The sequence below is a fragment of the Staurois parvus genome, unplaced genomic scaffold (assembly GCF_062004578.1).
Source record: "Staurois parvus isolate SC_StPar_1 unplaced genomic scaffold, SC_StPar_1.0 ptg000275l, whole genome shotgun sequence".
Classification (NCBI taxonomy): domain Eukaryota; kingdom Metazoa; phylum Chordata; class Amphibia; order Anura; family Ranidae; genus Staurois; species Staurois parvus.
The window spans coordinates 2839902-2867399 of record NW_028318071.1 but is presented as its reverse complement, the minus strand read 5'-3'; the positions used below and the strand labels follow the sequence as shown (position 1 = coordinate 2867399).

At 45.1% G+C, this 27498-nt stretch overlaps 1 protein-coding gene across 2 annotated transcripts in view; it reads left to right on the top strand.

The window, feature by feature from the left end:
• Nucleotides 1-27498, top strand: part of MEN1 (menin 1) — a 373352-nt gene that overhangs the window by 54435 nt on the left and 291419 nt on the right. For both annotated transcript variants that reach the window (XM_089681659.1, XM_089681660.1), the window contains exon 3: nucleotides 17722-17930. In XM_089681659.1, coding sequence (XP_089537785.1) covers nucleotides 17722-17930 — 209 coding nt within the window. The remainder of the gene's footprint in view (nucleotides 1-17721; nucleotides 17931-27498) is intronic.

Sequence of the window (27498 nt, the reverse complement as noted above, 5' to 3'; positions counted from 1 at the left end):
CAACTGCGGATAAATAAGAATGTTACAAGCATGTGATGCTCCTGTAAACTCACCTGGGGCAAGTAACAGGTGTGGGCAATATAGAAATCACACCTGAAAGCAGATAAAAAGGAGAGACGTTCACTTAACCTTTGCATTGTGTGTCTGTCTGTGCCACACTAAGCATGGACAACAGAAAGAGGAGACGAGAACTGTCTGAGGACCTGAGAACCAAAATTGTGGCAAAATATCAACAATCTCAAGGTTACAAGTCCATCTCCAGAGAACTAGATTTGCCTTTGTCCACAGTGCGCAACATTATCAAGAAGTTTGCAACCCATGGCACTGTAGCTAATCTCCCTGGTCGTGGACGGATGAGGAAAATTGATGAAAGATTGCAACGCAGAATAGTCCGGATGGTGGATAAGCAGCCCCAAACATGTTCCAAAGACATTCAAGCTGTCCTGCAGGCTCAGGGAGCATCAGTGTCAGCGCGAACTATCCGTCGACATTTAAATGAAATGAAACGCTATGGCAGGAGACCCAGGAGGACCCCACTGCTGACACAGAGACATAAAAAAGCAAGACTACAGTTTGCCAAAATGTACTTGAGTAAGCCAAAAGCCTTCTGGGAAAACGTCTTGTGGACAGATGAGACCAAGATAGAGCTTTTCGGTAAAGCACATCATTCTACTGTTTACCGAAAACGGAATGAGGCCTACAAAGAACAAAACACAGTACCTACGGTAAAATATGGTGGAGGTTCAATGATGTTTTGGGGTTGTTTTGCTGCCTCTGGCACTGGGTGCCTTGACTGTGTGCAAGGCATCATGAAATCTGAGGATTACCAAAGGATTTTGGGTCGCACTGTAGGGCCCAGTGTCAGAAAGCTGGGTTTGCGTCCAAGATCCTGGGTCTTCCAGCAGGACAATGACCCCAAACATACGTCAAAAAGCACTCAGAAATGGATGGCAAAGAAGCGCTGGAGAGTTCTGAAGTGGCCAGCAATGAGCCCAGATCTAAATCCCATTGAACACCTGTGGAGAGATCTTAAAATTGCTGTTGGGAAAAGGTGTCCTTCCAATAAGAGAGACCTGGAGCTGTTTGCAAAGGAAGAGTGGTCCAAAATTCCGGGTGAGAGGTGTCAGAAGCTTATTGATGGTTATAGGAAGCGACTGATTTCAGTTATGTTTTCCAAAGGGTGTGCAACCAAATATTAAGTTAAGGGTGCCAATACTTTTGTCCAGCCCATTTTTGGGGTTTTGTGTGACATTATGTCATATTTGCTTTTCTGCCTCTGTTTTATATTTGTTCCAATACATACAAAGGGAATAAACATGTGTATAGCAAAACATGTGTTAATGCAATACCTTTTTTGTGTGAAATACTTGATTTTCAGGAAAAATATCAAGGGTGCCAACAATTTCGGCCATGACTGTATATATTTAAGTAGAATTGATGCATGTAATTATTGGATTATAGGTGGCACACTGGGGAATTTACAATATAACACAAGGTTGAAAATATTGGAGAGCGGTACAACATTGGTATTTATAGTTTACATTCACACACCTAGAGAGAGTGTAAAAAGTACCTGGCGATCTAATATTCTAGAAATATTTATTTAAGCACGTAATCAAATAATTAGTAACACTTCAGTAGTTTATCTTTTATGCACGTAATTAATTGATCATAGAGTAAGAAAACTCCTAGTGGCTCACAAGTAATTATTCAATTCTAATGGTATAATTCTATCATTTCTTCAAGAAGGGTTGCAGAAGAAATTGGCTGTTGTTACCATTAAGGGCCAGGTTTCAGCATTGGCTATTTTTTTTCCAGAGGCCCATTGCGTCTCACTGTTTGGTACGCACTTTTTTACAAGGAGTGATGAGTATTGCTCCTCCTGTCAGGTTGTGTTTGTGTCCTTAGAACCTGAACTTGGTTTTGGAGGTTTTTCAAAAACCACCATTTGAACCTATTGGAGAGATTCCACTGGTTCTATGAAGTCGTAAGGTTTTGTTTCTAGGGTCAATCACTTTTGTAAGAAGGTTGTTGGAGCTGGCAGCTCTATCTTGCAGAGAACCATTTCTGGTTTTGCATCATGATAAAGTGGTATTGTGACCTCAACCGACTTTTTTTAACCAAAGGTGGTTTCTAGATTTCAGCTCAATCAGGACATAGTTCTGCCTTAATTTTTTTCTAGGCCTGAGCCAGCAAGAGAAAGATCTTTGCATACCTCAAATGTGGTACGCTCTGTAAGGATCTTCTTGAAGGTTACAGCACTACAGCACAGGTCAGGAGGTCAGATGATCTGTTTGTGCTTCCAGAGGGGCCTAGGAAGGGTCAGGCAGCATCCAAGGTGACTATTTTCACATTGGATCCACCAATTGATCATTCAAGCCTATGGTTTGTAAGGTAAAGTTGCACCCTTTTGGGGGAAGGCACACTCCACCAGGAGTGTGGGAGCATCTTGGTCAACCCACTATCAGGCATCAGTGGCTCAGGTTTGCAAGGCTGCTACATGGTCTTAGGTTCACACATTCACAAGTTCTACTAGGTGGATATCAGAGTCACAGAGAACTCTGCCGTTGTCCGCAGTGTTTTTTTACGGGCTGCTTAGTAGGTCCTGAGGGATTATGGACAGTGGCTATCATAGTGTCACCCTCCCCTCAAATTTCTTATTATTTTGGGACATCCCACATAGTCATGGATAGCCTGCTCTGTATCCCTTGATGTATGATAAAGAAACCGGATTTGTTCTACATACTTACCTATAAAATCTATTTCTTGGAGTACATCATGGGACATAGAGGTCCCACCCCTCTTTCTGGAATTTCATTGCTTTCTACAAAAACTGAAGTGCTTCCTGTGTAGGAGGGGTTATATAGGGGAGGACCTCCTCTCTGATTGGTCGTAGCCTTAATATAAGAAGGCAGTTGATTTGCATGTGGTAACTGATTAAAAGTCCACAAAGTGGCTAGCCTTTTCAGTAAGGGAATCAATTCCCGGTGCTATGGGACGCTCCATTGGGGATGTAAGGCTCGTGGGTTTTTGGGAGTGAGTAAAAAGTGGGTGTTTTTAGGAATTTCATATCTAGAGAGTCAAACGTGTCTTGGTCAATGAGTGCCTCCTGATGGCTTCTACGTATGATCTTCCTATACTCATCAATGTAAGACTGAATCGTAATGGGAGAAATAGGCCTTTACCAATCATGGTCTCTAATGATTTTCAAGCACATATCCTTATGTTGTTCAGGAGACATTAGAACTACATTGTCCCTCCCCTCATCTGAGGGCTTTACAATAACTTTAATTTTCTGTAGTTCCAACATAGCTTTCCTTTGAGCATAAGTAAGATTATTCTCAAAAGGACCAGTGAGGGGAATACTTTTGATTTCCTTAGTTACTCACATTAGAAAGGGCCACACACTAGCAATAGTATATAGATATGGACATTTGTTAGATTTTGTTTTAAAGACAATTCTAGACAAACTTGCACCAGATGGTGTATCATCCGGTAGCAACAATAATTCCTCCTGGCTATCTTCCCTACTTTGAGCATTCTCTTCAAATAATTGCATAAAATCTTTGAGGGCGCTGAAGTCCCCAATTGTAAAGTTTTTCCACTGTTCTCTTATCTCTTTATCTGCTTTCCCTTTTTTTCGATTGTTATCAAAAATATGCTTATAGGTTATTTTATGTGCAAATCCTTAATCAGGGCTGACATGTCCAGACCTTCAGAAGGACAAAAGAGGTAAGCTGTATAATATCCAGTTTGTCAGTGTGTCCTGTTTCTGACCAAATATGGGTCGAGAGTCACCAACTTCCATATCTCCCCTCTCTGACCGGGTCCTAAAATAATTGTTCTATCAATTGTGTTACATAATGCCTATCTTGGAAATTGTCCCCACACCAGTTGGTGATAACATACAGTGGGGATCGAAAGTCTGGGCACCCCAGCTAAAAAGTTGTATTAATGTGCATAAAGAAGCCAAGGAAAGATGGAAAAATCTCCAAAAGGCATCAAATTACAGATTAGTCATTCTTATAATATGTCAAAAAAGTTAGATTTTATTTCCATCATTTACACTTTCAAAATAACAGAAAACAAAAAAATGGCGTCTGCAAAAGTTTGGGCACCCTGCAGAATTTATAGCATGCACTGCCCCCTTTGCAAAGCTGAGACCTGCCAGTGTCATGGATTGTTCTCAATCATCGTCTGGGAACACCAGGTTATGTCAATCTCAAAGGTTTTAAATGCCCAGACTCATCTGACCTTGCCCCAACAGTCAGCACCATGGGTTCTTCTAAGCAGTTGTCTAGAAAACTGAAACTGAAAATAATTGATGCTCACAAAGCTGGAGAAGGCTATAAGAAGATAGGAAAGCGTTTTCAGATGTCAATATCCTCTGTTTGGAATGTAATTAAGAAATGGCAGTCATCAGGAACAGTGGAAGTTAAAGCAAGATCTGGAAGACCAAGAAAAATATCAGACAGAACAGCTCGCAGGATTGTGAGAAAAACAATTCAAAACCCACGTTTGACTGCACGATCCCTCCAGAAAGATCTGGCAGACACTGGAGTTGTGGTACACTATTCCACTATAAAGAGATACTTGTACAAATATGGTCTTCACGGAAGAGTCATCAGAAGAAAACCTCTTCTACGTCCTCACCACAAAAATCATCGTTTGAACTTTGCAAATGAACATATAGACAAGCCTGATGCATTTTGGAAACAAGTTCTGTGGACCGATGAGGATAAAATTGAACTTTTTGGCCGGAATGAGCAAAGGTACGTTTGGAGAAGAAGGGGCACAGAATTGAATGAAAAGAACCTCTGTCCAACTGTTAAGCATGGGGTTGGATCAATCATGCTTTGGGGTTGTGTTGCAGCCAGTGGCACAGGGAACATCTCACGAGTAGAAGGAAAAATGGATTCAATAAAATTTCAGCAGATGCCATTTTTTGTTTTCTTTTATTTTGAAAGTGTAAATGATGGAAATAAAATCTAACTTTTGTTGACATATTATAAGAATGTCTAATCTGTAATTTGATGCCTTTTGGAGATTTTTCCATCTTTCTTTGGCTTCTTTATGCACATTAATACACATTTTTAACTGGGGTGCCCAAACTTTAAATCCCCACTGTAGGTGTTGCATGAGGTATAGTATTGGGATTTTTTTTGTCCTCCTGTAATCACTTCCTGACCGCCCTATAGCAGAAATACTGCTACAGGGCGGCATGGGTGCACAAAATCACATTATATATATTTTATTTATATATATATATATATATATATATATGATTTGCACTCCCGTGGTTTTGCCCGTCAGTACACCAGTCATCACATTTAACCCCTTGACTGCCAGGAAGATGCTCATGCACAATAAACCTCCATTGCTAGTATAGTGTCTGACCGGATCAATATCTTTTATAAGATCAGCACTATACTAGCGTTCACATTAGTATAGCGTCCCCAAAACGCAGCGTTAGCAGGATCAGCCCTGGCACCTGCCAGCACCTGCGTTTAGCCCCTACGCTTACCCCCCCCTTCTCCCCCAGCAAGTGCAGTGTCAGTAGGTCCCTGTCACTTAATACATTGCACACAAAACCGCAGTGTTAGCAGAATCAGGCCTGATCTCTGTTAACACTTGCCGGTAAATTTTGATGACTCTCATATGCAGCAGAGTGCCAGTACTAGTGCCACGCTACCTTTTGGTGAACTGGCGAGCACCAGTGGTCTAGTACATCTTGGCCTTTCACATATTTTTTAGATTGTAAGCTCCCAGGATCAGGGCCCTCTTGTATTGAACTGTATTGTTGCTGTATTGTCTCCTGTTATACTGTGAAGCACTGAGCAAACTGTTGGCGCTATATAATCCTGTATAATAATAATAATTATACCAGCACTGCAGTATGACTTGGTGATGTGCCGAGTCCCATAAGTGCAGTACAAGCTGGTGCGGTGGCGAGTACAAGTATTGTCCCGCAGCCACCAAGAATTCGCACACAGGCCCATAAAGCTCTTTGTATCCTTTTGGATGTGCTTGCAAATCCCGATTGACAGCCCACAAATTCTGCAGCACCCGTACTTCCCCCATTCACTGCCCAACCCGGAATTCAGGTGGAAATAGCAAATTTAACTACTCCCCTTGATTTTTGGAGCTGTTTTTCATGGAATATCTGTATGCGTTGATTGTGGATCAAAGCAATTTATATTGTAACAAATTTCAATTTTAATTTTAAACGCAATTTATATGCACAACAATTTATCGCCACCAACCCAAATTCAAACCTTGCCAGACCAGTCGCATGGAAACTCATTACGGTTTCTGAATTTACATTTTTTTTTTGGCCAAACCCTTAACATGGGCATTACTAAAAGAAATGAATTACGGTTGTTTTGGTCCGAAGACCTGATTCATCATATGCCCGTGTTCTCTGCTGCCATGGCCAGGCATAGAGTGAGAGTATAATGTGTTTTATGCATTTCAACGACAATACACTCTGTCATCCTCGGGGTGACCCTGAATTTTATTGTTCCACAAAATTCAGCCCCTCGCAAATCACCTTAACCAAAAAATTGCAGATGTCTATACTCCCCAGCAAAAAATCTGTGTTGATGAGTCCCTGATTAATTGCATTCAAACAATTTCTCCCCAGCAAGCGTGCCAGATATGGGGTCAAGATGTAGAAGACCTGTGAGAGGACAACAGGCTATACTTATAAGTTTCGGATTTACGAGGGAAAAGAAAGTCACGTGGAGCCCCCCGGATGCCCAGACTACATAGGGAGCAGTGACAAGATAGTTAGGGACTTGGTGTCATCCTTTTTCCATATGGGGTACCACATATACGTGAACAATTTTTATTCAAGCGTGCCACTATTTAGACATTTGTACAATCTTGGAACTGGTGCATGTGGCAAAGTGTGACCTAATGTGTGTCCACCATTAGAAGTGGGTGGATGCAGGGAGGAATATTCTAATGGTGGGAATACCACACACTTTTTCTGGCAGAGATTTCTTCTCTTTTGTTTCAGTCCACAGGCTGCATACAAAAAAAAAAGAACATAGCATATATACACAACAAGGACCAGCGACGTACTGGCACATCACTGGATTTTGAATGGTTATACCAGGATGATGCCTACAGCTGCAGACATCGTCCTGGTATCATTTTTTTTCAGCCGGCAATCGGCTTTCATGTAAAAGCAATCCTAGTGGCTAATTAGCTGCAGGATTGCAGTGGGATATGATGCCCCCCCTCCCTCGCTGCCTTCCACGGCCTTCTCAGCCAGTCCCGTGCCATCGGAGGAACCTGAGAATGCAGCCGGTGTTTCTGCCAGCTGACCATAGAGCTGATTGGAGACCAGAGTGGTGCCAATCATCTCTATAGTCTAAAAATTCGGAAGCTACCAGTTTCATCACTGAGGTATCACCGTGAATGTCAGATCAAGGGCAGTAATTCTAACACTAGACCTCCTCTGTAAATCTAAAATGGTAGCTGTTAAAAGCTTTTAAAGCGTTGCCTATGGAAAAATCTCCAAAAGGCATCAAATTACAGATTAGACATTCTTATAATATGTCAACAAAAGTTAGATTTTATTTCCATCATTTACACTTTCAAAATAACGGAAAACAAAAAAATGGCGTCTGCAAAAGTTTGGGCACCCTGCAGAGTTAATATCTTATACTGCCCCCTTTGGCAAGTATCACAGCTTGTAAACGCTTTTTGTAGCCAGCCAAGAGTCTTTCAATTCTTGTTTGAGGTATCTTTGCCCATTCTTCCTTACAAAAGTCTTCCAGTTCTTTGAGATTTCTGGGCTGTCTGTCACGCACTGCTCTTTTAAGGTCTATCCATAGATTTTCAATTATGTTGAGGTCAGGAGATTGTGAAGGCCATGGCAAAACCTTCAGTTTACGCCTCTTGATGTAATCCCCCGTGGATTTCGAGGTGTGTTTAGGATCATTATCCATTTGTAGAAGCCATCCTCTCTTTAACTTCAGCTTTTTCACAGATGGCATCAAGTTACCATCCAAAATTTGCTGAAATTTTATTGAATCCATTTTTCCTTCTACTCGTGAGATGTTCCCTGTGCCACTGGCTGCAACACAATCCCAAAGCATGATTGATCCAACCCCATGCTTAACAGTTGGACAGAGGCTCTTTTCATTAAATTCTGTGCCACTTCTTCTCCAAACGTACCTTTGCTCATTCCGGCCAAAAAGTTCAATTTTAACCTCATCGGTCCACAGAACTTGTTTCCAAAATGCATCAGGCTTGTCTATATGTTCATTTACAAAGTTCAAATGATGATTTTTGTGGTGAGGACGTAGAAGGTTTTCTTCTGATGACTCTTCCGTGAAGACCATATTTGTACAAGTATCTCTTTATAGTGGAATAGTGTACCACAACTCCAGTGTCTGCCAGATCTTTCTGGAGGGATCGTGCAGTCAAACGTGGGTGTCAGGGCTCCCAGGTGTGACCAGAGGTGTGTGACTGACGCAGGGAAATGCAGACTTCAGATATGTGATAAACAATATAATTTATTAACACTAACAATACAAACATAAACGCAGTGCAATACTAAACATAATACAGTGCAAAAAAACCAACCACCCACAGATAACAGTACATACAAGCAAGCGTCGTCAGGCAGGCCGGGTCAATATCAATAGGGCAGGTAGGTACAGGGGGAGCAAGTGGAGATTGGTCGGGGTCATAGGCCAGGTTCAGCAGGTAGCTAGCAGCGTAGTACAGAGGGTCAGGCAGAGGGATGGTCAGGGTCACAAGCCAGGGATCAGAACAGGTAGCAGGCAGCGTAGTACAGAGGGTCAGGCAGAGGGATGGTCAGACAAGCCAGGGATCAGAACAGGCAGCAGAGAATCAGACAGGAACAGGATTCAGGGCCCAAGAGAAACACAACACCAAGGCAGAGTCTGCAAGTCTGGCCATCCCTTAAATACCCCAGCATAATCAGTTCCAGGTGTTAGCTGGCTGCAAAGTTGAGTCTCTGATTGCTGGGAGCCTCCGCTGGCCAGCCCTGGTACTGCAGATCAAAAAGGCAGGTGAGTCCCACCATTGCTGGCTAGTCCATTCCTGACAGTACCCCCCCCTCAAGGAGCGGCCTCAGGACGCTCCAAACAGTCCTAGCTGGGCAAAATGTTCCACCGCCCGGGTCTGGTAACTGGCGGGATATCAAAGACTGGCACACCGGGCAGGACTCCGGGCAGCGGCACACCGGGCAGGACTCCGGGCAGCGGCACACCGGGCAGGGGCACACCGGGCAGAGGCACATTGGGCAAAGGCACTCCGGGCAGAGGCACATCGGGCAGGACTCCGGGCAGAGGCACATCGGGCTGGACTCCGGGCAGAGGCACATCGGGCTGGACTCCGGGCAGAGGCACATCGGGCTGGACTCCGGGCAGAGGCACATCGGGCTGGACTCCGGGCAGAGGCACATCGGGCTGGACTCCGGGCAGAGGCACATCGGGCTGGACTCCGGGCAGAGGCACATCGGGCTGGACTCCGGGCAGAGGCACATCGGGCAGGACTCCGGGCAGAGGCACATCGGATTACCAGGCGAAGCAGCAGGCAGCGGGCCACCAGGCGAAGCAGCAGGCAGCGGGCCACCAGGCGGAGCAGCAGGCACCGGGCCCCCGGGCGGGGCGGCAGGCACCGGGCCCCCGGGCGGGGCGGCAGGCACCGGGCCCCCGGGCGGAGCGGCAGGCAGCGGGCCCCCGGGCGGAGCGGCAGGCAGCGGGCCCCCGGGCGGAGCGGCAGGCAGCGGGCCCCCGGGCGGAGTGACAGGCGTCGGGCCCCCAGGCGGGGCGACAGGCGTCGGGCCCCCAGGCGGGGCGACAGGCGTCGGGCCCCCAGGCGGAGCGACAGGTCTCGGGCCCTCAGGCGGAGCGGCGGGCGCCGGACCCCCAGATGGAGCGACAGGTCTCGGGCCCCCAGGCGGAGCGGCGGGCGCCGGACCCCCAAGTGGAGCGACAGGTCTCGGGCCCTCAGGCGGAGCGGCGGGCGCCGGACCCCCAGATGGAGCGACAGGTCTCGGGCCCCCAGGCGGAGCGACAGGTCTCGGGCCCTCAGGCGGAGCGACGGGCGCCGGACCCCCAGATGGAGCGACGGGTCTCGGGCCCCCAGGCGGAGCGGCGGGCGCCGGACCCCCAAGTGGAGCAACAGGTCTCGGGCCCTCAGGCGGAGCGGCGGGCGCCGGACCCCCAGGTGGAGCGACAGGTCTCGGGCCCTCAGGCGGAGCGGCGGGCGCCGGACCCCCAGATGGAGTGACAGGTCTCGGGCCCCCAGGCGGAGCGACAGGTCTCGGGCCCTCAGGCGGAGCGGCGGGCACCGAGTCACCAGGCACGACAGTGGGCACCGAGTCGTCTGGCAAGACTGCGGGCACCGAGTCGTCTGGCAAGACTGCGGGCACCGAGTCGTCTGGCAAGACTGCGGGCACCGAGTCGTCTGGCAAGACTGCGGGCACCGAGTCATCTGGCAAGACTGCGGGCACCGAGTCAACTGGCGGAACTGCGGGCACCGAGTCGTCTGGCAAGACTGCGGGCACCGAGTCGTCTGGCAAGACTGCGGGCACCGAGTCGTCTGGCAAGACTGCGGACACCGAGTCAACTGGCGGAACAGCGGGCACCGAGTCGTCTGGCAAGACTGCGGGCACCGAGTCGTCTGGCAAGACTGCGGGCACCGAGTCGTCTGGCAAGACTGCGGGCACCGAGTCGTCTGGCAAGACTGCGGGCACCGAGTCGTCTGGCGGAACAGCGGGCATCGAGTCAACTGGCGGAACAGCGGGCACCGAGTCGTCTGGCAAGAGTGCGGGCACCGAGTCGTCTGGCAAGAGTGCGGGCACCGAGTCGTCTGGCAAGAGTGCGGGCACCGAGTCGTCTGGCAAGAGTGCGGGCACCGAGTCGTCTGGCAAGAGTGCGGGCACCGAGTCGTCTGGCAAGAGTGCGGGCACCGAGTCGTCTGGCAAGAGTGCGGGCACCGAGTCGTCTGGCAAGAGTGCGGGCACCGAGTCGTCTGGCAAGAGTGCGGGCACCGAGTCGTCTGGCAAGAGTGCGGGCACCGAGTCGTCTGGCAAGAGTGCGGGCACCGAGTCGTCTGGCAAGAGTGCGGGCACCGAGTCGTCTGGCAAGAGTGCGGGCACCGAGTCGTCTGGCAAGAGTGCGGGCACCGAGTCGTCTGGCAAGAGTGCGGGCACCGAGTCGTCTGGCAAGAGTGCGGGCACCGAGTCGTCTGGCAAGAGTGCGGGCACCGAGTCGTCTGGCAAGAGTGCGGGCACCGAGTCGTCTGGCAAGAGTGCGGGCACCGAGTCGTCTGGCAAGAGTGCGGGCACCGAGTCGTCTGGCAAGAGTGCGGGCACCGAGTCGTCTGGCAAGAGTGCGGGCACCGAGTCGTCTGGCAAGAGTGCGGGCACCGAGTCGTCTGGCAAGAGTGCGGGCACCGAGTCGTCTGGCAAGAGTGCGGGCACCGAGTCGTCTGGCAAGAGTGCGGGCACCGAGTCGTCTGGCAAGAGTGCGGGCACCGAGTCGTCTGGCAAGAGTGCGGGCACCGAGTCGTCTGGCAAGAGTGCGGGCTCCGAGTCGTCTGGCAAGACAGTGGGCTCCGAGTCAACAGGCACGACAGTGGGCACTGGGTCATCTGGTATCGGATTGTCTGGCTTGACAGCGGGCATCGGGTCACCAGGTATGACAGCGGGCACTGGGTCACCAGACATCAGGTCATTTGGCTTGCCAGCGGGCACCGCGTCATCTGGCAAGGCAGTGGGCACCGGGTCACCAGGTATGACAGCGGGCTCTGAGTCAATTGGCACGACAGCGGGCACTGGATCAGGTACCGGATCATCTGGATCAACAGCGGGCATCGAGTCAACTGGCCTAATAGGATCGTCGGGCTGGATCAGTTCATCATGCTGAGTAGCGGCATCAGGCTGAATGCAGGCATCAGGCCGAGTAGAGGCTTCAGGCCGAGTAGAGGCTTCAGGCCGAGTAGAGGCTTCAGGCCGAGTAGAGGCTTCAGGCCGAGTAGAGGCTTCAGGCCGAGTAGAGGCTTCAGGCCGAGTAGAGGCTTCAGGCCGAGTAGAGGCATCAGGCCGAGTAGAGGCATCAGGCCGAGTAGAGGCATCAGGCTGAAGAGAGGCATCAGGCTGAAGAGAGGCATCAGGCTGAAGAGAGGCTTCAGGCTGAGTAGAGGCTTCAGGCTGAGTCACGGAAGGCAGGTTCACTGGTTTGGATACTGGCAGGATGGTATTGGTTGGAAAGAATTTTCGCTTTTTTCTGGTTTTAACTACTGGAGCACTGCAAGTAAACGCAGGTCTGCAAACGAATGGAGCAGCTGGAGACAGAGAAAAACTGGAGGATGGAACAGGAGAGGGAGCAGTTGCTACAGAGGGCTTTTTTACAGGGTTAAAGGCAGGATAGGTGCAGCGAGTGGGAACAGGGTACTGACATGCAGTAGATAGCCAAGTATACTGGGCTGTAACTGGAGGAGCTGGTGGGAATACAGGAGTAGAGTTAGAAGCAGGACTGGGTTTTTGTAAGCTGACTGAGGCTGGGTGCAACAAGTCTGTCCATGTCTGCAGTATGGGTTGAACAAAGCGGAGCTTACACAAAGCCTGTCTGGTCAATGACTGCACTGCGTTTATACAATCTCTTAGTACCTGTGGTGAACATGTGGAATAACACTCCAGAAAGTAACCCACATCATCCTCTAATAACCACACCAGGGACTCTACCTGGTCTGCACTAAATGGTGGCAAAAATTCATCCCTGCATTCGGGGGAACCAGATGAAACCAACTCAGCACAAACCTCAATCAATGGCTGCACCTCAGAGAACTCTGTGCCCTGATCTACTAGAACATGAGCGAGCCGTATACATTCTAGTAGTTGATCCCTGGGATACTCCTTCAGAGTTTGATAAGCATACTCCCTGTCATCAAACACTAGCAGATATAAATACACAACCTCATCCAGATCCATCCTTCCCAGCAACAAGCCAAGATGGCTTCCCTGTGCAGCCACTTCTGGTCAGGATTGGCCTTGGTGTAATGTCAGGGCTCCCAGGTGTGACCAGAGGTGTGTGACTGACGCAGGGAAACGCAGGGAAACGCAGACTTCAGATATGTGATAAACAATATAATTTATTAACACTAACAATACAAACATAAACGCAGTGCAATACTAAACATAATACAGTGCAAACAAACCAACCACCCACAGATAACAGTACATACAAGCAAGCGTCGTCAGGCAGGCCGGGTCAATATCAATAGGGCAGGTAGGTACAGGGGGAGCAAGCGAAGATTGGTCGGGGTCACAGGCCAGGTTCAGCAGGTAGCTAGCAGCGTAGTACAGAGGGTCAGGCAGAGGGATGGTCAGGGTCACAAGCCAGGGATCAGAACAGGTAGCAGGCAGTGTAGTACAGAGGGTCAGGCAGAGGGATGGTCAGACAAGCCAGGGATCAGAACAGGTAGCAGAGAATCAGACAGGAACAGAGAGCAGGAACAGGATACAGGGCCCAAGAGAAACACAACACCAAGGCAGAGTCTGCAAGTCTGGCCATCCCTTAAATACCCCAGCATAATCAGTTCCAGGTGTTAGCTGGCTGCAAAGTTGAGTCTCTGATTGCTGGGAGCCTCCGCTGGCCAGCCCTGGTACTGCAGATCAAAAAGGCAGGTGAGTCCCACCATTGCTGGCTAGTCCATTCCTGACAGTGGGTTTTGAATTTTTTCTCACAATCCTGCGTGCTGTTCTGTCTGATATTTTTCTTAGTCTTCCAGATCTTGCTTTAACTTCCACTGTTCCTGATGACTGCCATTTCTTAATTACATTCCAAACAGAGGATATTGACATCTGAAAACGCTTTGCTATCTTCTTATAGCCTTCTCTTTGTGAGCATCAACTATTTTCAGTTTCAGTTTTCTAGACAACTGCTTAGAAGAACCCATGGTGCTGATTGTTGTGGCAAGGTCAGATGAGTCTGGGCATTTAAAACCTTTGAGATTGACATAACCTGGTGTTCCCAGACGATGATTGAGAACAATCCATGACACTGGCAGGTCTCAGCTTTGCAAAGGGGGCAGTGCATGCTATAAATTCTGCAGGGTGGCCAAACTTTTGCAGATGCCATTTTTTTGTTTTCTGTTATTTTGAAAGTGTAAATGATGGAAATAAAATCTAACTTTTTTGACATATTATAAGAATGTCTAATCTGTAATTTGATGCCTTTTGGAGATTTTTCCATCTTTCCTTGGCTTCTTTATGCACATTAATACAAATTTTTAGCTGGGGTGCCCAAACTTTTGATCCCCACTGTATGTGCCATGAAAAATTGTAGTATCCACCATTTTATTCACTAGGGTGTTTGCTTTAAAAAATATATAATGTTTGCGGGTTTAAATTAATTTCCTAGCAAAAAATACAGATTGTTTTTCATGTGAACAAAAAGTGTCAGAAAAGGCTTGGTCTTCAGGTGGTTAGAAGAGTGAGTGATGTTTGGCATAAACTTCTAATGCTGGGCATAAAACACCCGCACCCCCAAAACGACCCTTTTTTGGAAAGTAGACACCCCAAACTATTTGCTGAGAGGCATGTTGAATCAAGTTTTTGGAAAATGACAACTTTTTTTTTTTTTTTTACACACTTGTCACTTAAATGATTTACTGCTCACACATGCCATGGGTATATGTGGAATTACTCCCCAAAATACATTCTGCTACTTCTCCCGAGTATGGAGGTATCACATGTGAGAGACGTTTTGGCGGTCTAGCCAAGTACAGGACCCCAAAATCCAATAAGCACCTTCAGGCTTTTAAAGGGCTTTATTTCCTCATTACACTTCTAGAGTACCTATCATAGTTTCAGAGGCCCTGAAATGACAGGATAGCACCTAACCCCCCAAATGAATCCTTTTTGGAAAGTAGACACCCCAAGAAATTTGATAAGAAGCATGGTAAGTATTTTGCAGATCTCATTTGCTGCCACACGTTTTTGGAAAATGAAGAAAAAAAAAAACAAACACATTTTTTCTATTCTTTTTTTTATATTTCAAAACCTTGTGAGAAAACATGTGGTATCCCCATACTCGGTAGAAGTATCAGAATGTATTTTGGGGTGTAATTCCACATATACCCATGGCTTGTGCGAGAAAGAAATCATTTAAATGACAACTTTGTGTAAAAAAAAAAAAAATGTTTTTGTCATTTTCCAGAGACTTATGGAAAAAAAATAAATCTTCCATGGACTCAATATGCCTCTCAGCAGATAGCTTAGGGTGTCTACTTTCCAAAAAAAGGTCATTTGAGGGTGTTTGTACTATCCTGGTATTTTAGCACCTCAAGAAATGTGATGAGCAGTCAGAAAGTAAAAGCTGTGTAAATTCCATTATCTATACCATAGTTTGTAGACGCTATAACTTTCACACAAAGCAATAAATATGCACTTACTGGGATTTTTTTTAACCAAAAACTTGTAGCAGAATACATTTTGGCCTTAATTTATGACAAAATTTTAGGTTTTTTTTAGATATTTTTTATGACCGAAATGAAAAAATATTAAAAAAAAATAAAAATTTTCCCTCAAAAAGTTTTTTGTTTATAGCGCCAAAAAATAAAAAGTGCACAGGTGATCAAATACCACCAAAAAAAAGCTCTATTTGTGTGAAAAAAGGACATAAATTTCATTTATGTACCATATTGCATGACCGCGCAATTGTCCGTTAAACTAGCGCAGCGCTGTATAGCAAAAAATGGCTTAAATTGCAGTATCTATACCATAGTTTGTAGACGCTATAACTTTCACACAAAGCAATCAATATACACTTATTGGGATTTTTTTTTTACTAAAAACATGTAGCAGAATACATTTTGGCCTAAATTTATAACCAACTTTGAGTTTACTATATAATTTTTATAGCTGAAAGTAAAAAATATTGTTTTTCTTCAAAATATTCGGTCTTTGTTTATAGCGTGAAAAATAAAAAGCGCACAGGTGATGAAATACCACCGAAAGAAAGCTCTATTTGTGTGAAAAAAGGACGTAAATTTTGTTTGGGTGCAGTATTGCATGACCGCGCAATTATCAGTTGAATTAGTGCAGCGCCGAGTAGCAAAAAGAGGCCCAGTCAGGAAGGGGGGGGGTAAATCCTCAGGAGGGCAAGTGGTTAACCACTTGCCTACCGGGCACTTATACCCCCTTCCTTACCAGGCCAATTTTCAGCTTTTAGCTCTGTCGCACTTTGAATGACAATTGCGCGGTCATGCAAGATTGTACCCGTATGAAATTTTTATATTTTTTTCTCATAAATAGAGCTTTCTTTTGGTGGTATTTAATCATCTCTGGGTGTTTTACTTTTTGCGCTATAAACCAAAAAAAGTGCAAAAAAAATTTTAAAAAAAAGTTTCTTTGTTTCTATTATAAAATTTTGCAAACAGGTAATTTGTCTCCTTCACTGAATTTCTTTGATGAGGCAGCACTGATGGGCACTGATAGACGGCAGTGATGCGCACTGATAGGCAGCACTGAAGGGCACTGATAGGCAGCACTAATGAGGTGACATGGATAGGCGGCACTGATGATGGGTACTGATTGTCAGCACTGACTGGCGTCACTGCTGGGCACAGACTGGCGTCACTGCTGGGCACAGACTGGCGTCACTGCTGGGCACAGACTGGCGTCACTGCTGGGCACAGACTGGCGCAACTGCTGGGCACTGACTGGCACAACTGCCAGGCACTGACTGGCGGCACTGCTGGGCTGCACTAATGGGCACTGGTGGGTGGCACTGCTGGGCACAGGTAGGTGGCACTGCTGGGCACAGGTATGTGGCACTGCTGGGCACAGGTGTGTGGCCCAGGTGGGTGGCACTGCTGGGTGGCACTGATAAACACTGGTGGGTGGCAATGCTGGGCACAGGTGGGTGGCACTGCTGGGCACAGGTAGGTGGAGCTGGTGAGTGGCACTGCTGGGCACCTATCATCAGAGCACTGATCATCAGTGCCGATCCCTGCTCTGACAACTGCCGGTTCTTGGCAGTACTTTCCTCATGCTCTGACAGCGAGAAGAAAGTGCAGCCGAGAACCGGCAATTGCATTTCCCTGTGATCAGTGTGTCACTGGACACGGCTGATCATGTGGTAAAAGGCTGCTGTGATTGGCCTTTTACCCCATCACGTGATCAGCTGTATCCGTAGGACACAGCGATCACGGAGATTGCCGGGGGCGCGCAGGAGAGCGCGTTCTGGAAGGACGTCATATGACGCCCTCCCTGAACTGGCCGGCCGCAGTGCAGCCGTCGTTCGGCTATCTGTAGTCGGCAACTGGTCAAAGTGTTTTTTTTTTTTTTACATTGCATTTGAAAAACAGCTGCACAATTACCATGTGACATAAAAAATGGCAACGTCCACCATTTTATTCTCTAGGGCCTCTGCTTAAAAAATATATAACCTTTGAGGGTTGTAAGTATTTAGTAGTAGGAGAGAAGTTGCCGTTGCCCGTTAGGCAAGTGGTTAAGTAGTTGTCTCGCTGCTACTTTCACCTGTTGACCAAGGGCAGTTTTTGAGTAAAGCGATGCCGGAAGCCTGTTAGGGCGAAAAGGGGAGATTGAATAAGATTTTTGTGTTTTAAGCCTAAAAGTGAAAAACCATTACAGATTTTGTTTCTTTATTTCTCACTTACAGTAACACTTTTAAGCAGTGTTGATTTACTTTTCTCTGTATGTTTTAGGAACAAAGCTTGATTCACCTGGTGTGGCATTTGCAGTTGTTGCTGCTTGTCAAGTCCTAGGTCTTTCTGATGTGCATTTAGCTCTTTCTGAGGACCATGCATGGGTTGTATTTGGAAAAGAAGGGGAGCAGACCGCTGAAGTAACCTGGCATGGCAAGGGTAACGAGGACCGAAGAGGGCAGTCTGTAAGTCCAGGCATATCAGAAAAGGTGAGATTAAAAATTTGTATAACTTTTAAAGTAAAATTGATTCAATATTTTAAACCTGGTCTGAACTAGATATTATACAATGAATGTGTGTTATATTGGTAGCTCTTTCTGGATAAAAAGATATTTAAACTATCTTAAATTTAGCAAAATTGTCAAGATTTCCTGTACAGGCATATCTGTATGAATTCACAAAGAATAGTTATACACACTAAAATGTATGTGTGTGTGTGTGTATATGTGTGTGTGTGTGTGTATATATATATATATATATATATATATATATACAGTTGCAAGAAAAAATATGTCAACCCCTTGGGATTACAGTTGCAAGAAAAAGTATGTGAACCCCTTGGGATTCCGTGGAGTTTTGCATGAATTGGGCATAAAATGTGCTCTGAACGTCATCTAAGTCACAACAATAGAAGAACACAGTCTGCTGAACATAATACTACACAAACATTAGATGTTGCCACGGTTTAATTGCACATAACATGTAAACATTCACAGTGCAGGGAGGAAAAAGTATGTGAGGCCCTAGCTTAATGACTTCTCCCAGAGCTAATTGGAGCCAGGAGTGAGCCAACCTTGACTCCAATCAGTGTGATGATATTAGATGTGTTGCTGACAGCTGTCCTGCCCTTAAAAAACACACACCTGTTTTGGTTTTACTGGTTGCAACAAATCCTATGAAACATCCCTTAATGTATCGTATTACAGCCTGTCCTTGCCCCACACTCTACTTCAGCTAATTAATCTTCTGCAATGAAAAGCCCAAACTGTGAGTTTTGCTCCTCTTTTCACAAGAAGTGCATACATACTTTCCTGACTTTTTCATATTGACTGTCAGTCCTGGGACACTGAGCCACCTCTAGTCCCTGAAGCATACTGCTCAGAGCTCTGCTCCTCTGCTGTTCCAGGAATAGCTGTGTTGCTGTACCCCACCCGTAATGAACATCTCCCTCCACTAATCCCCAATGGTTCCCCTCTCCTACCTATCCCAAATGTCCCCTGCTCCTCCACTTATCCCCAATGTCCCCCCCCCACTTATCTAAAATTCCCCCCTTTTCTCCACTTATGTTCCTCCTCTTCTCCCACTTATCCCAAATGTCCTCCCTCTCCCCCTCACTTATCCCCAGTGTCCACCCCTCCTCTCCCACCTATTCCCAATGTCCCCCTCTTCTCCCACTTATCCCTGATGTTCCTCCTCTCTCCCACATTAGAAATTAGCACATTGCCCCCTCCCCCCATTTAGAACCAATGTAATCTCTCTGATGCTAGAAGGGGGGGATGTAAACTGGCCTATGAGATATATTCCTGAGCCCTGCCCTCTGTACGCAGCGCTCCCATGAACCCTGCCCTCTGTACGCAGCGCTCCCCTGAACCCTGCACTCTGTACGCAGTGCTCCCCTGAACCCTGCACTCTGTACGCAGCGCTCCCCTGAACCCTGCACTCTGTATGCAGCGCTCATTTGTGGGTTCTAGGAAATTTTCAGCAAAATCTAAAAAGCATTAAAAGTTTATGTCACCATAAAGCCCGTTTTTCATTTTTAAAATCCCCAGACATTCCTAAAAGCACCTCTGCCTAATAAGAAACATCAACCCTTCTTATTTTCCATTCTGGGAAAAAAAAAATTTTTTTTTTCATCAGGACAAGTAGATTGTCATGAGGGACAAGTAGATTGGGACCCCATTTTAGTCCCTTGGACAAGTAGTTTTTTTTTTTTTTATATATATTTCCACACCCCTGGGATATGTTTTATAGCAGAAAGTAAAAAATTTTTTTTTTTTTTTCCAAAATTGTCAGGCTTTTTTGTTTATAACACAAAAAATAAAAAACCTAGTGGTGACCAAATACTACCAAAATAACCTGTCTGAAAAAATGATATAAATTTCGCTTGGGTAAAGAGTTGCATGCTTGTGCAATTATTAGTTAAAATAGCGCAGCGCAGTATAGCAAAAAATGGCCTAGTCGTGAAGGGGGTAAAGTAGTTTATTTTACACTATCTTCTATCTTCTTTGATCTGTTTTCCCCTTTGTTTCACTGCCATTGATCTGTGGGCATAAATCTATGCTAACTTTAGGGCCACTTATTGGCCGCTACCTGTGAGGGCCTTCCTTATTCAGATAGTTACTGTACAGAAAATGGGCGTGGCTTCTCTGATACATTGGGCTCTTGATGTTTCACTCATTTTTCTGAGAACTTTTCTGACAAATCTCTTTAAAGAAGGGGTGTGTTCCCCAAGCCTCAGTGGGGACAGCCTGGCAGCTTAGTGCCCCTCTCAAAGATCAATGTTTGCCTTTTTACACCTTGTTGTTGACCAGGTGCTGATTCAGTGATTGTGTTGTGAATAGTGGTGTCACCCTTAGAGCCGCTTCACAAACACTCACCGGCCACTATATTAGGTATACATGTTCAATTGCTTGGTAATACAAATTGCATGCAAATAGGGAAGAAAGGGTATTTAAGTAACTTTGAACGTAGCATGGTTGTTGGTGCCAGAGGGGCTGGTCTGAGTATTTCAAAAACTGCTGAACTACTGGGATTTCCATGCACAACCATATCTAGGGCTTACAGAGAATGGTTCGAAAAAGAGAAAATATCCAGTGAGCCGCAGTTGTGTGGACAAAAATGGCTTGTTGATATCAGAGGTCAGAGGAGAATGGGAAGACTGGTTCGAGATGATAGAAAGGCAACAGTAACTCAAATATCCACTCCTTACAACGAAGGTATGCAGATGGACTACAGCAGCCGAAGACCACACTGGGTGCCACTCCTGTCAGCTAAGAACAGGAAATAGAGGCTACAATTTGCACAGGCTCACAAAAATTGGACAGTAGAAGATTGGGAAAATTTTGCCTGGTCTGAGTCTCGATTTCAGCTGTGACATTCAGATGGTAGGGTCAGAATTTGGTGTAAACAACATGAAAGCATGGACCCATCCTGCCTTGTATCAACGGTTCAGGCTGGTGATGGTGTAATGGTGTCGGGGATATTTTCTTGGCACACTTTGGGTCCATTAGTACCAATTGAGCATTGTTTAAATGCTACGGCCTACCTGAGTATTGTTGCTGACCATGTCCATCCCTTTATGATTACAGTGTACCCATCTTCTGATGGCTACTTCCAGGATAATGCAGCATGTCACAAAGATCAAATCATCTGTAACTGGTTTCTTGAACATGACAATGAGTTCACTGTACTCCAGTGGCTTCCACAGTCACCAGATCTCAATCCAATACAGCACCTTTGGGATGTGGTGGAACAGGAGATTTGCATCATGGATGTGTAGCCAACAAATCCTCAGCAACTGCGTGCTGTTATGTCAATATGGACCAAAATCTCTGAGAAATGTTTCCAACACCTTGTTGAATTTATGCCACGAAGAATTAAGGCACTTCTGAATGCAAAAGGGGGTCCAACCAAGTAATAGCAAGGTGTACCTAATAAAGTAGCTGATGAGAGTATATACAAAGTGGATGCATCTTGAACCGCATCCAATATTCATGACATGTGAATTAACATTGGTTTCTATTGTGACTGTTAACATATACAGTTGTGTTCAAAATAATAGCAGTCAGACATCACTAACCTGATCAATCACTGTTTTTGGTAGAAATGATATTTCTACATGGCAAATAATTTACTAGCAGGTGTAGTAGAGTAATAGAAATCCAACAGACCCAACAGTCATGACATGCATGCTGCTGATTCTGTGTAATTGAATCGCTAATTGAAAGGGGCATGTTCAAAATAATAGCAGTGTGGAGTTCTATTAGTGAGGTCATTCATTCTTTGAAAAATAGGTGGCAATTCTTGCCCTTATTTAAGGAAGGAAGGCAGCAAATGTTGTACATGCTGGTTACCGTGCATTTCTCTCTGAAATTCTGAGGAAAATGGGTCGTTCCAGACATTGTTTAGAAGAACAGCGTACCTTGATTAAAAAGTTGATTGGAGAGGGGAAAACATATAAAGAAGTGCAGAAAATTATACGCTGCTCAGCTAGAATGATCGCAAATGCTTTAAAATGGCAACCAAAACCTGAAAGATGTGGAAGAAAGCGAAAAACTACCATTCGAATGGATAGAAGAATAGCCAAAATGGCAAGGACTCAGCCAACAATCAGCTCCAGGAAGATCAAAGAAGGTCTAAAGTTACCTGTGAGTACTGTTACAATTAGAAGACGCCTATGTGAAGCCAAGCTATCTGCAAGAAACCCCCGCAAAGTCCCACTGTTTTAAAAAAGACGTGCTGAAGAGGTTACAATTTGCCAAAGAGCACATTGACTGGCCTAAAGAGAAATGGTGCAACATTTTGTGGACTGATGAAAGTAAGATTGTTCTTTTTGGGTCTAGTGGCCGGAGACAGTTTGTCAGACGACCCCCAAACACTGAATTCAAGCCAGAGTACACTGTGAAGACAGTGAAGCATGGTTGCGCAAGCATCATATGGGGATGTTTCTCATTCTATGGTGTTGGGCCTATTTATCGCATACCAGGGATCATGGATCAGTTTGAATACATCAGAATACTTGAAGAGGTCATGCTACCTTTTATGCTGAAGAGGAAATGCCCTTGAAATTGGTGTTCCAACAAGACAACGACCCCAAACACAACAGTAAACGTGCAATATCTTAGTTCCAGACCAACAAGATTGACGTTATGGAGTGGCCAGCCCAATCCCCGAATCTTAATCCAATAGAAAACTTGTGGGGTGACATCAAAAATGCAGTTTCTGAGGCAAAACCAAGAAATAGAGAACTGTGGAATGTAGTCCAATCATCCTGGGCTTGAGTACCTGTTCACAGGTGCCAGAGGTTGGTTGACTCCATGCAACACAGATGTACAGCAGTTCTCAGAAACGGTGGTTATACAACTAAATATTAAGTGATTCAAAGGAAAGCAAAATCTTCAAACATTTTTCAGTTTATATAGTGAATGTTTGAGTTTGTAAAGAAGAATACAAACACTGCTATTTTTTTGAACAGTCTAATATTCACTTTTCTTCAATTTTTTTTAGAGGAACAACACAAATTTGATATATTTTTGTTCATGTTTTGATTTGGAATAGAATGTGTAGTGTTCCCAATGCATTTCTGTGTATGGAAATAAAAGCTATTAGAAGGATTTTGAGCTTTATTCACTTTTTCAACACACTATTATTTTGAACATAACTGTATGCGGTTCAAACGGAGTGTGGATTCAGTGCGAATTGAAAGAGTCCTTTCAATTTTCTGAGCAGTGCAGTCCAGCTCAGGTCCGAATTCAGGCTCATTGTCATCCGAGGGAATGCTTCTGAATCGCACGTGTCATCAGTTGTGAACAGGATAAAATCCTGACCCGATCCTGATCTATACCTGTCCTGAACCTTATCTAAACCTGACCTGAACCGCTGAACAACTACTTTGTCAATTAGTTGTGAAATTGCAGCTTCAATTCACATTGCACATGTGTGAATCCACATCTAATGGAATATTACCAGCTTCTCCCATTATTTAATTGACTGCAACTAGCAAAATGATCTTGTAGCCTAGTATGTTCTGAAAGTCAAGGTTTGCACTTTGTACCTATATGTTGCTCTCTATTTAGCAAGGGTTTTGGAGGTGTAACCTTGCTTTTGCCTGCATCTGCTGCTTCCTGTTTCTGACATGCTTGAGGCAGTGGACCAGTCACTGTGGGGATGCAGATGAACCCTCATAGCAGTCTTTAATATATGCTTGTGCTATGTACAATTCACAGTTATACAGTGCCTAAGCAGGATCATTCTGTGATGCCAGCAGATGTTCCTCTGAGCTGCCTGCTTCTGTGTTTTACTTGTCATGGCTACCCAATCTACTGAGTAGGTCTTGCAGTAAATGTCCCTCACATCTCCTTTTTTGTTCATGGACATGGATCAGTGCGTCCCATCTTCCAAAACTTGCCTGGACCCTCCAAGATGTAGGAAAACGTGTACTGACTCTTCCCAATCTCACAGCGAAAGGAAAGATTTTTCTTTTCAGCAGAGAGAAGTCATGAGTTAGTAATAAAATAATTATCCAGTCAGTAATTAAGATTCTAAAATTGGACAATGCTTCCATCAAAGGCTCTGTGCCTAGAAGTGACCTGCTAAAGTTTTTCCTACTCCACTATACTTTGATGATTTCATTAGCCCAGAGTAACAGCAATCTGACCGGCTTCTCTTCAAATGGTTTTCTGTTTTTGTCTTTCCCGTGTGGTTAGTGAACAGATGGGCCACTCCACCAGCTGGATCTGCCTGTACCATTCACCTTAACAAGGTGACTATTTCCAAGTCGTGAATGCCACATCCTGCAAGAACATGAGGGGAAAACAATTGGTGTCTCTTGCTAGACTGTTTTTGTTTTTCCTCCAGTGGCTATTACTTTGTTTCAGCTTAACTGAATTTAAATCATGACTGAATAGATGATGATGGTAAACTATGGTCTCTCTTAATGCAGGTCAGTTGACTTGCTTACAGTGATTTATTGTGGAATTCTTTGGCTTGAAGGACAGTTGGCCTATTGGGTCTTTTTCTTTGGATAACTTTTAACTTGGGTTGCGAAGGTAGTAGCTGCAGGATAGAAAATTAAACCCCCCCCCCACCTTTTTTTTTGCCTTAAATCTCCCTCTCTCTCTCAATATATCTCTTGTTATGTTTCAGGAAGGCATCAGGAGGTTTTCTCTAACTTTTTACCGTTCCCAAATGCAACAGCTCTGCCCGACCTATTTTGGACCACAAAGCTTTAAGCGCTTTAATAGGATTCAGGAAGTTTCACATAGTGATTGGTTCAGCTGTGACCTCTCTTCAACAATGAGATTTCCTGTTCATGATATTTTTGGTGCCCGTTCATTGATTCATTTATTCATACATGCTACTGGCATGTTCTTTAATTTGCGGTGGGGAAATTCCTCTTTAATTTGTGGCACTTTAATTTGCTTTAATGTCAATGCAAAAATAAGGGGACACAGCTTGCATCTGGTGAAAGAGGTTTAACCTCCACCTATGGAAAGGCTTCTTTACTGTAAGAGCAGTAAAAATGTGGAATAGACTTCCTCTCCTAACTATAGCTAGCTCAGTAGATTTGTTTATAAACTGGATTTTTTCTACATACTTACCTTTTAAATCCATTTCTTGGAGTATATCACGGGACACAGAGCAGGCTATTCGTGACTATGTGGGTTATAGGCTACCTATGGGTAAGTAAAGCGCAGCGCTGCACTTTACTTATCCATTTGCATTTTAAGGTTGTTGTGATTTCCTTTAGTGTTCTAGCTGCTATCTGTTTATAGAGCGCTCGCTCAACTACCATACACGTATAGGCTACCTATGGGTGAATGGACACTGGGTGACCAATGAGAGAGGAGGTCCTTCCCTATATAAACCCCTCCTACATAGGAAGCACTTACATTTTTGTAGCAAACAATGAAATTCAAGAAAGGGGCGGGACTTGTGTCCCCTGATGTACTCCAAGAAATGGACTTTACAGGTAAGTATATAGAAAAAAATCCAGTTTTCTTTATTGTACATCACGGGACAATAGAGCAGGCCATGCATGACTATGTGGATTGTCCTAAAGCAATAAAGAAATTTGAGGGGAGGGTAACACCATGATGGCCACTGTTAACAATCCCTCAGGACCTACACCGCCATCCGTAAAACAATGCGTCCAAAGGCAGAATCCTCTGCGGCTCTGACATCCACTTGGTAGAACCTTGTGAATGTGTGAACCAAAGACCATGTTTCGGCCTTGCAAACCTGAGCCACTGACACCAGATGGTGAATTGCCCAAGATGCTCCCAAACTCCTGGTAGAGTGTGCCTTCACCCGTAAGAGTGGGACCTTCCCTTTCAAACCATAGGCTTGAATGATCAATTGGCGGATCCAATGTGAACTAGTCGTCTTGGATGCCACCTGCCCCTTCCTTGGCCTCTCTGGGAGCACGAATAGAGCATCTGACCTCATGACCTTTGCAGTCACCATCAAAAAGACCCTTACAGCGCGTACCACGTACAAGGTATGCAGAGATCTTTCTCTTGCTGACTGAGGCCTAGGAAATAAGGCAGAACGATGTCCTGATTGAGATGAAAACCAGACACCACCTTTGGTAAAAAGGACGGATAAGGTCACAACACCACCTTATCATGATGCAAAACCAGAAATGATTCTCAGGAAGACAGCTGCCTGCTCCGACACCCTTCTTGCAGAAGGGATTGCCACTAGAAACAACACATAGTTGCATAGTTAGTCTGGCTGAAAAAAGACAAAAGTCCATCCAGTTCAACCATAAAAAAAAAGTTATAATCCTACACCCACAGTTCATCCAGAAGAAGGCAAAAAACCCAGCAAAGCATAATACAATTTGCTCCTGCAGGGGAAAAAATTCCTTCCTTATCCCCCAGAGGGGCAATCGGATATTTCCTGGATCAACTTTACCTATAAATGTTATTAACCAGTTATATTCTGTTATCCAAGAAAGAATCCAGGCCTTTTTTAAAGCAATCCACTGAGCTGGAAAGAACCAACTCTTGAGGGAGTCTATTCCACGTTTTCACAGCTCTTACTGTGAAGAAACCTTTCTGTGTTTGGAGAATAAATTTATTTTCCTCCAGACGTCAGGAGTGCCCCCTTGTCCTCTGTTATGACCTGTGAATAACTACAACAAGTTCACTATATGAACCAATGATGTATTTATACATGTTGATCATGTATAATCTCCTCTTCTCAAGAGAGAATAAATTCAGTTCCTCTAATCTTTCCTCATAGCTGAGCTCCTCCATGCCTCTTAGTTTGGTTGCCCTTCTCTGTACTTTCTCCAGTTCCCCAATGTTCTTTTTGTGAATTGGTGCCCAAAACTGAACTGCATATTCCAGATGATTTGTACAGGGGTAAAATTTATATCTCTCTCTCTCTGGAGTCTATACCTCTTTTAATACAAGAGAGGATTTTGCTTGCTTTAGAAACCGCACGTTGGCATTGCATGCCATTATTAAGCTTGTGATCTACCAGAACCCCCAGATCCTTCTCCACCATTGATTCCCCCAGTTGTACTCCCCCTAGTATGTATGATGCATGCATATTCTTAGCCCCCAAGTGCATAACCTTACATTTATCAACATTAAACCTCATTTTCCACATAGTTGCCCAATTAAACAGTGTATTGAGGTCAGCTTGTAAGTTGGAGACATCCTGTAAGGACGTTATTCCACTGCACAGCTTGGTGTCATCTGCAAAGACTGACATGGTATTTCTAATCCCAGACCCTATATCGTTTATAAATATATTAAAAAGTAAGGGTCCCAACACTGAACCTTGGGGTACACCACTAACAACCCTAGACCATTTAGTGTATGATTTATTAACCACTACTCCCTGAATACGATCTTGTAGCCAGTTTTCTATCCATTTACATACGTATTTTTCCAAGCCTGTAGACTTTACCTTACACATTAGCCGTGTGTGGGGAACTGTGTCAAACGCTTTTGCAAAATCCAAGTATACCAAATCCACAGCCACACCTCTGTCTAAAGTTTTGCTCACCTCCTCATAAAAAGAAGTCAGATTTGTCTGACAACT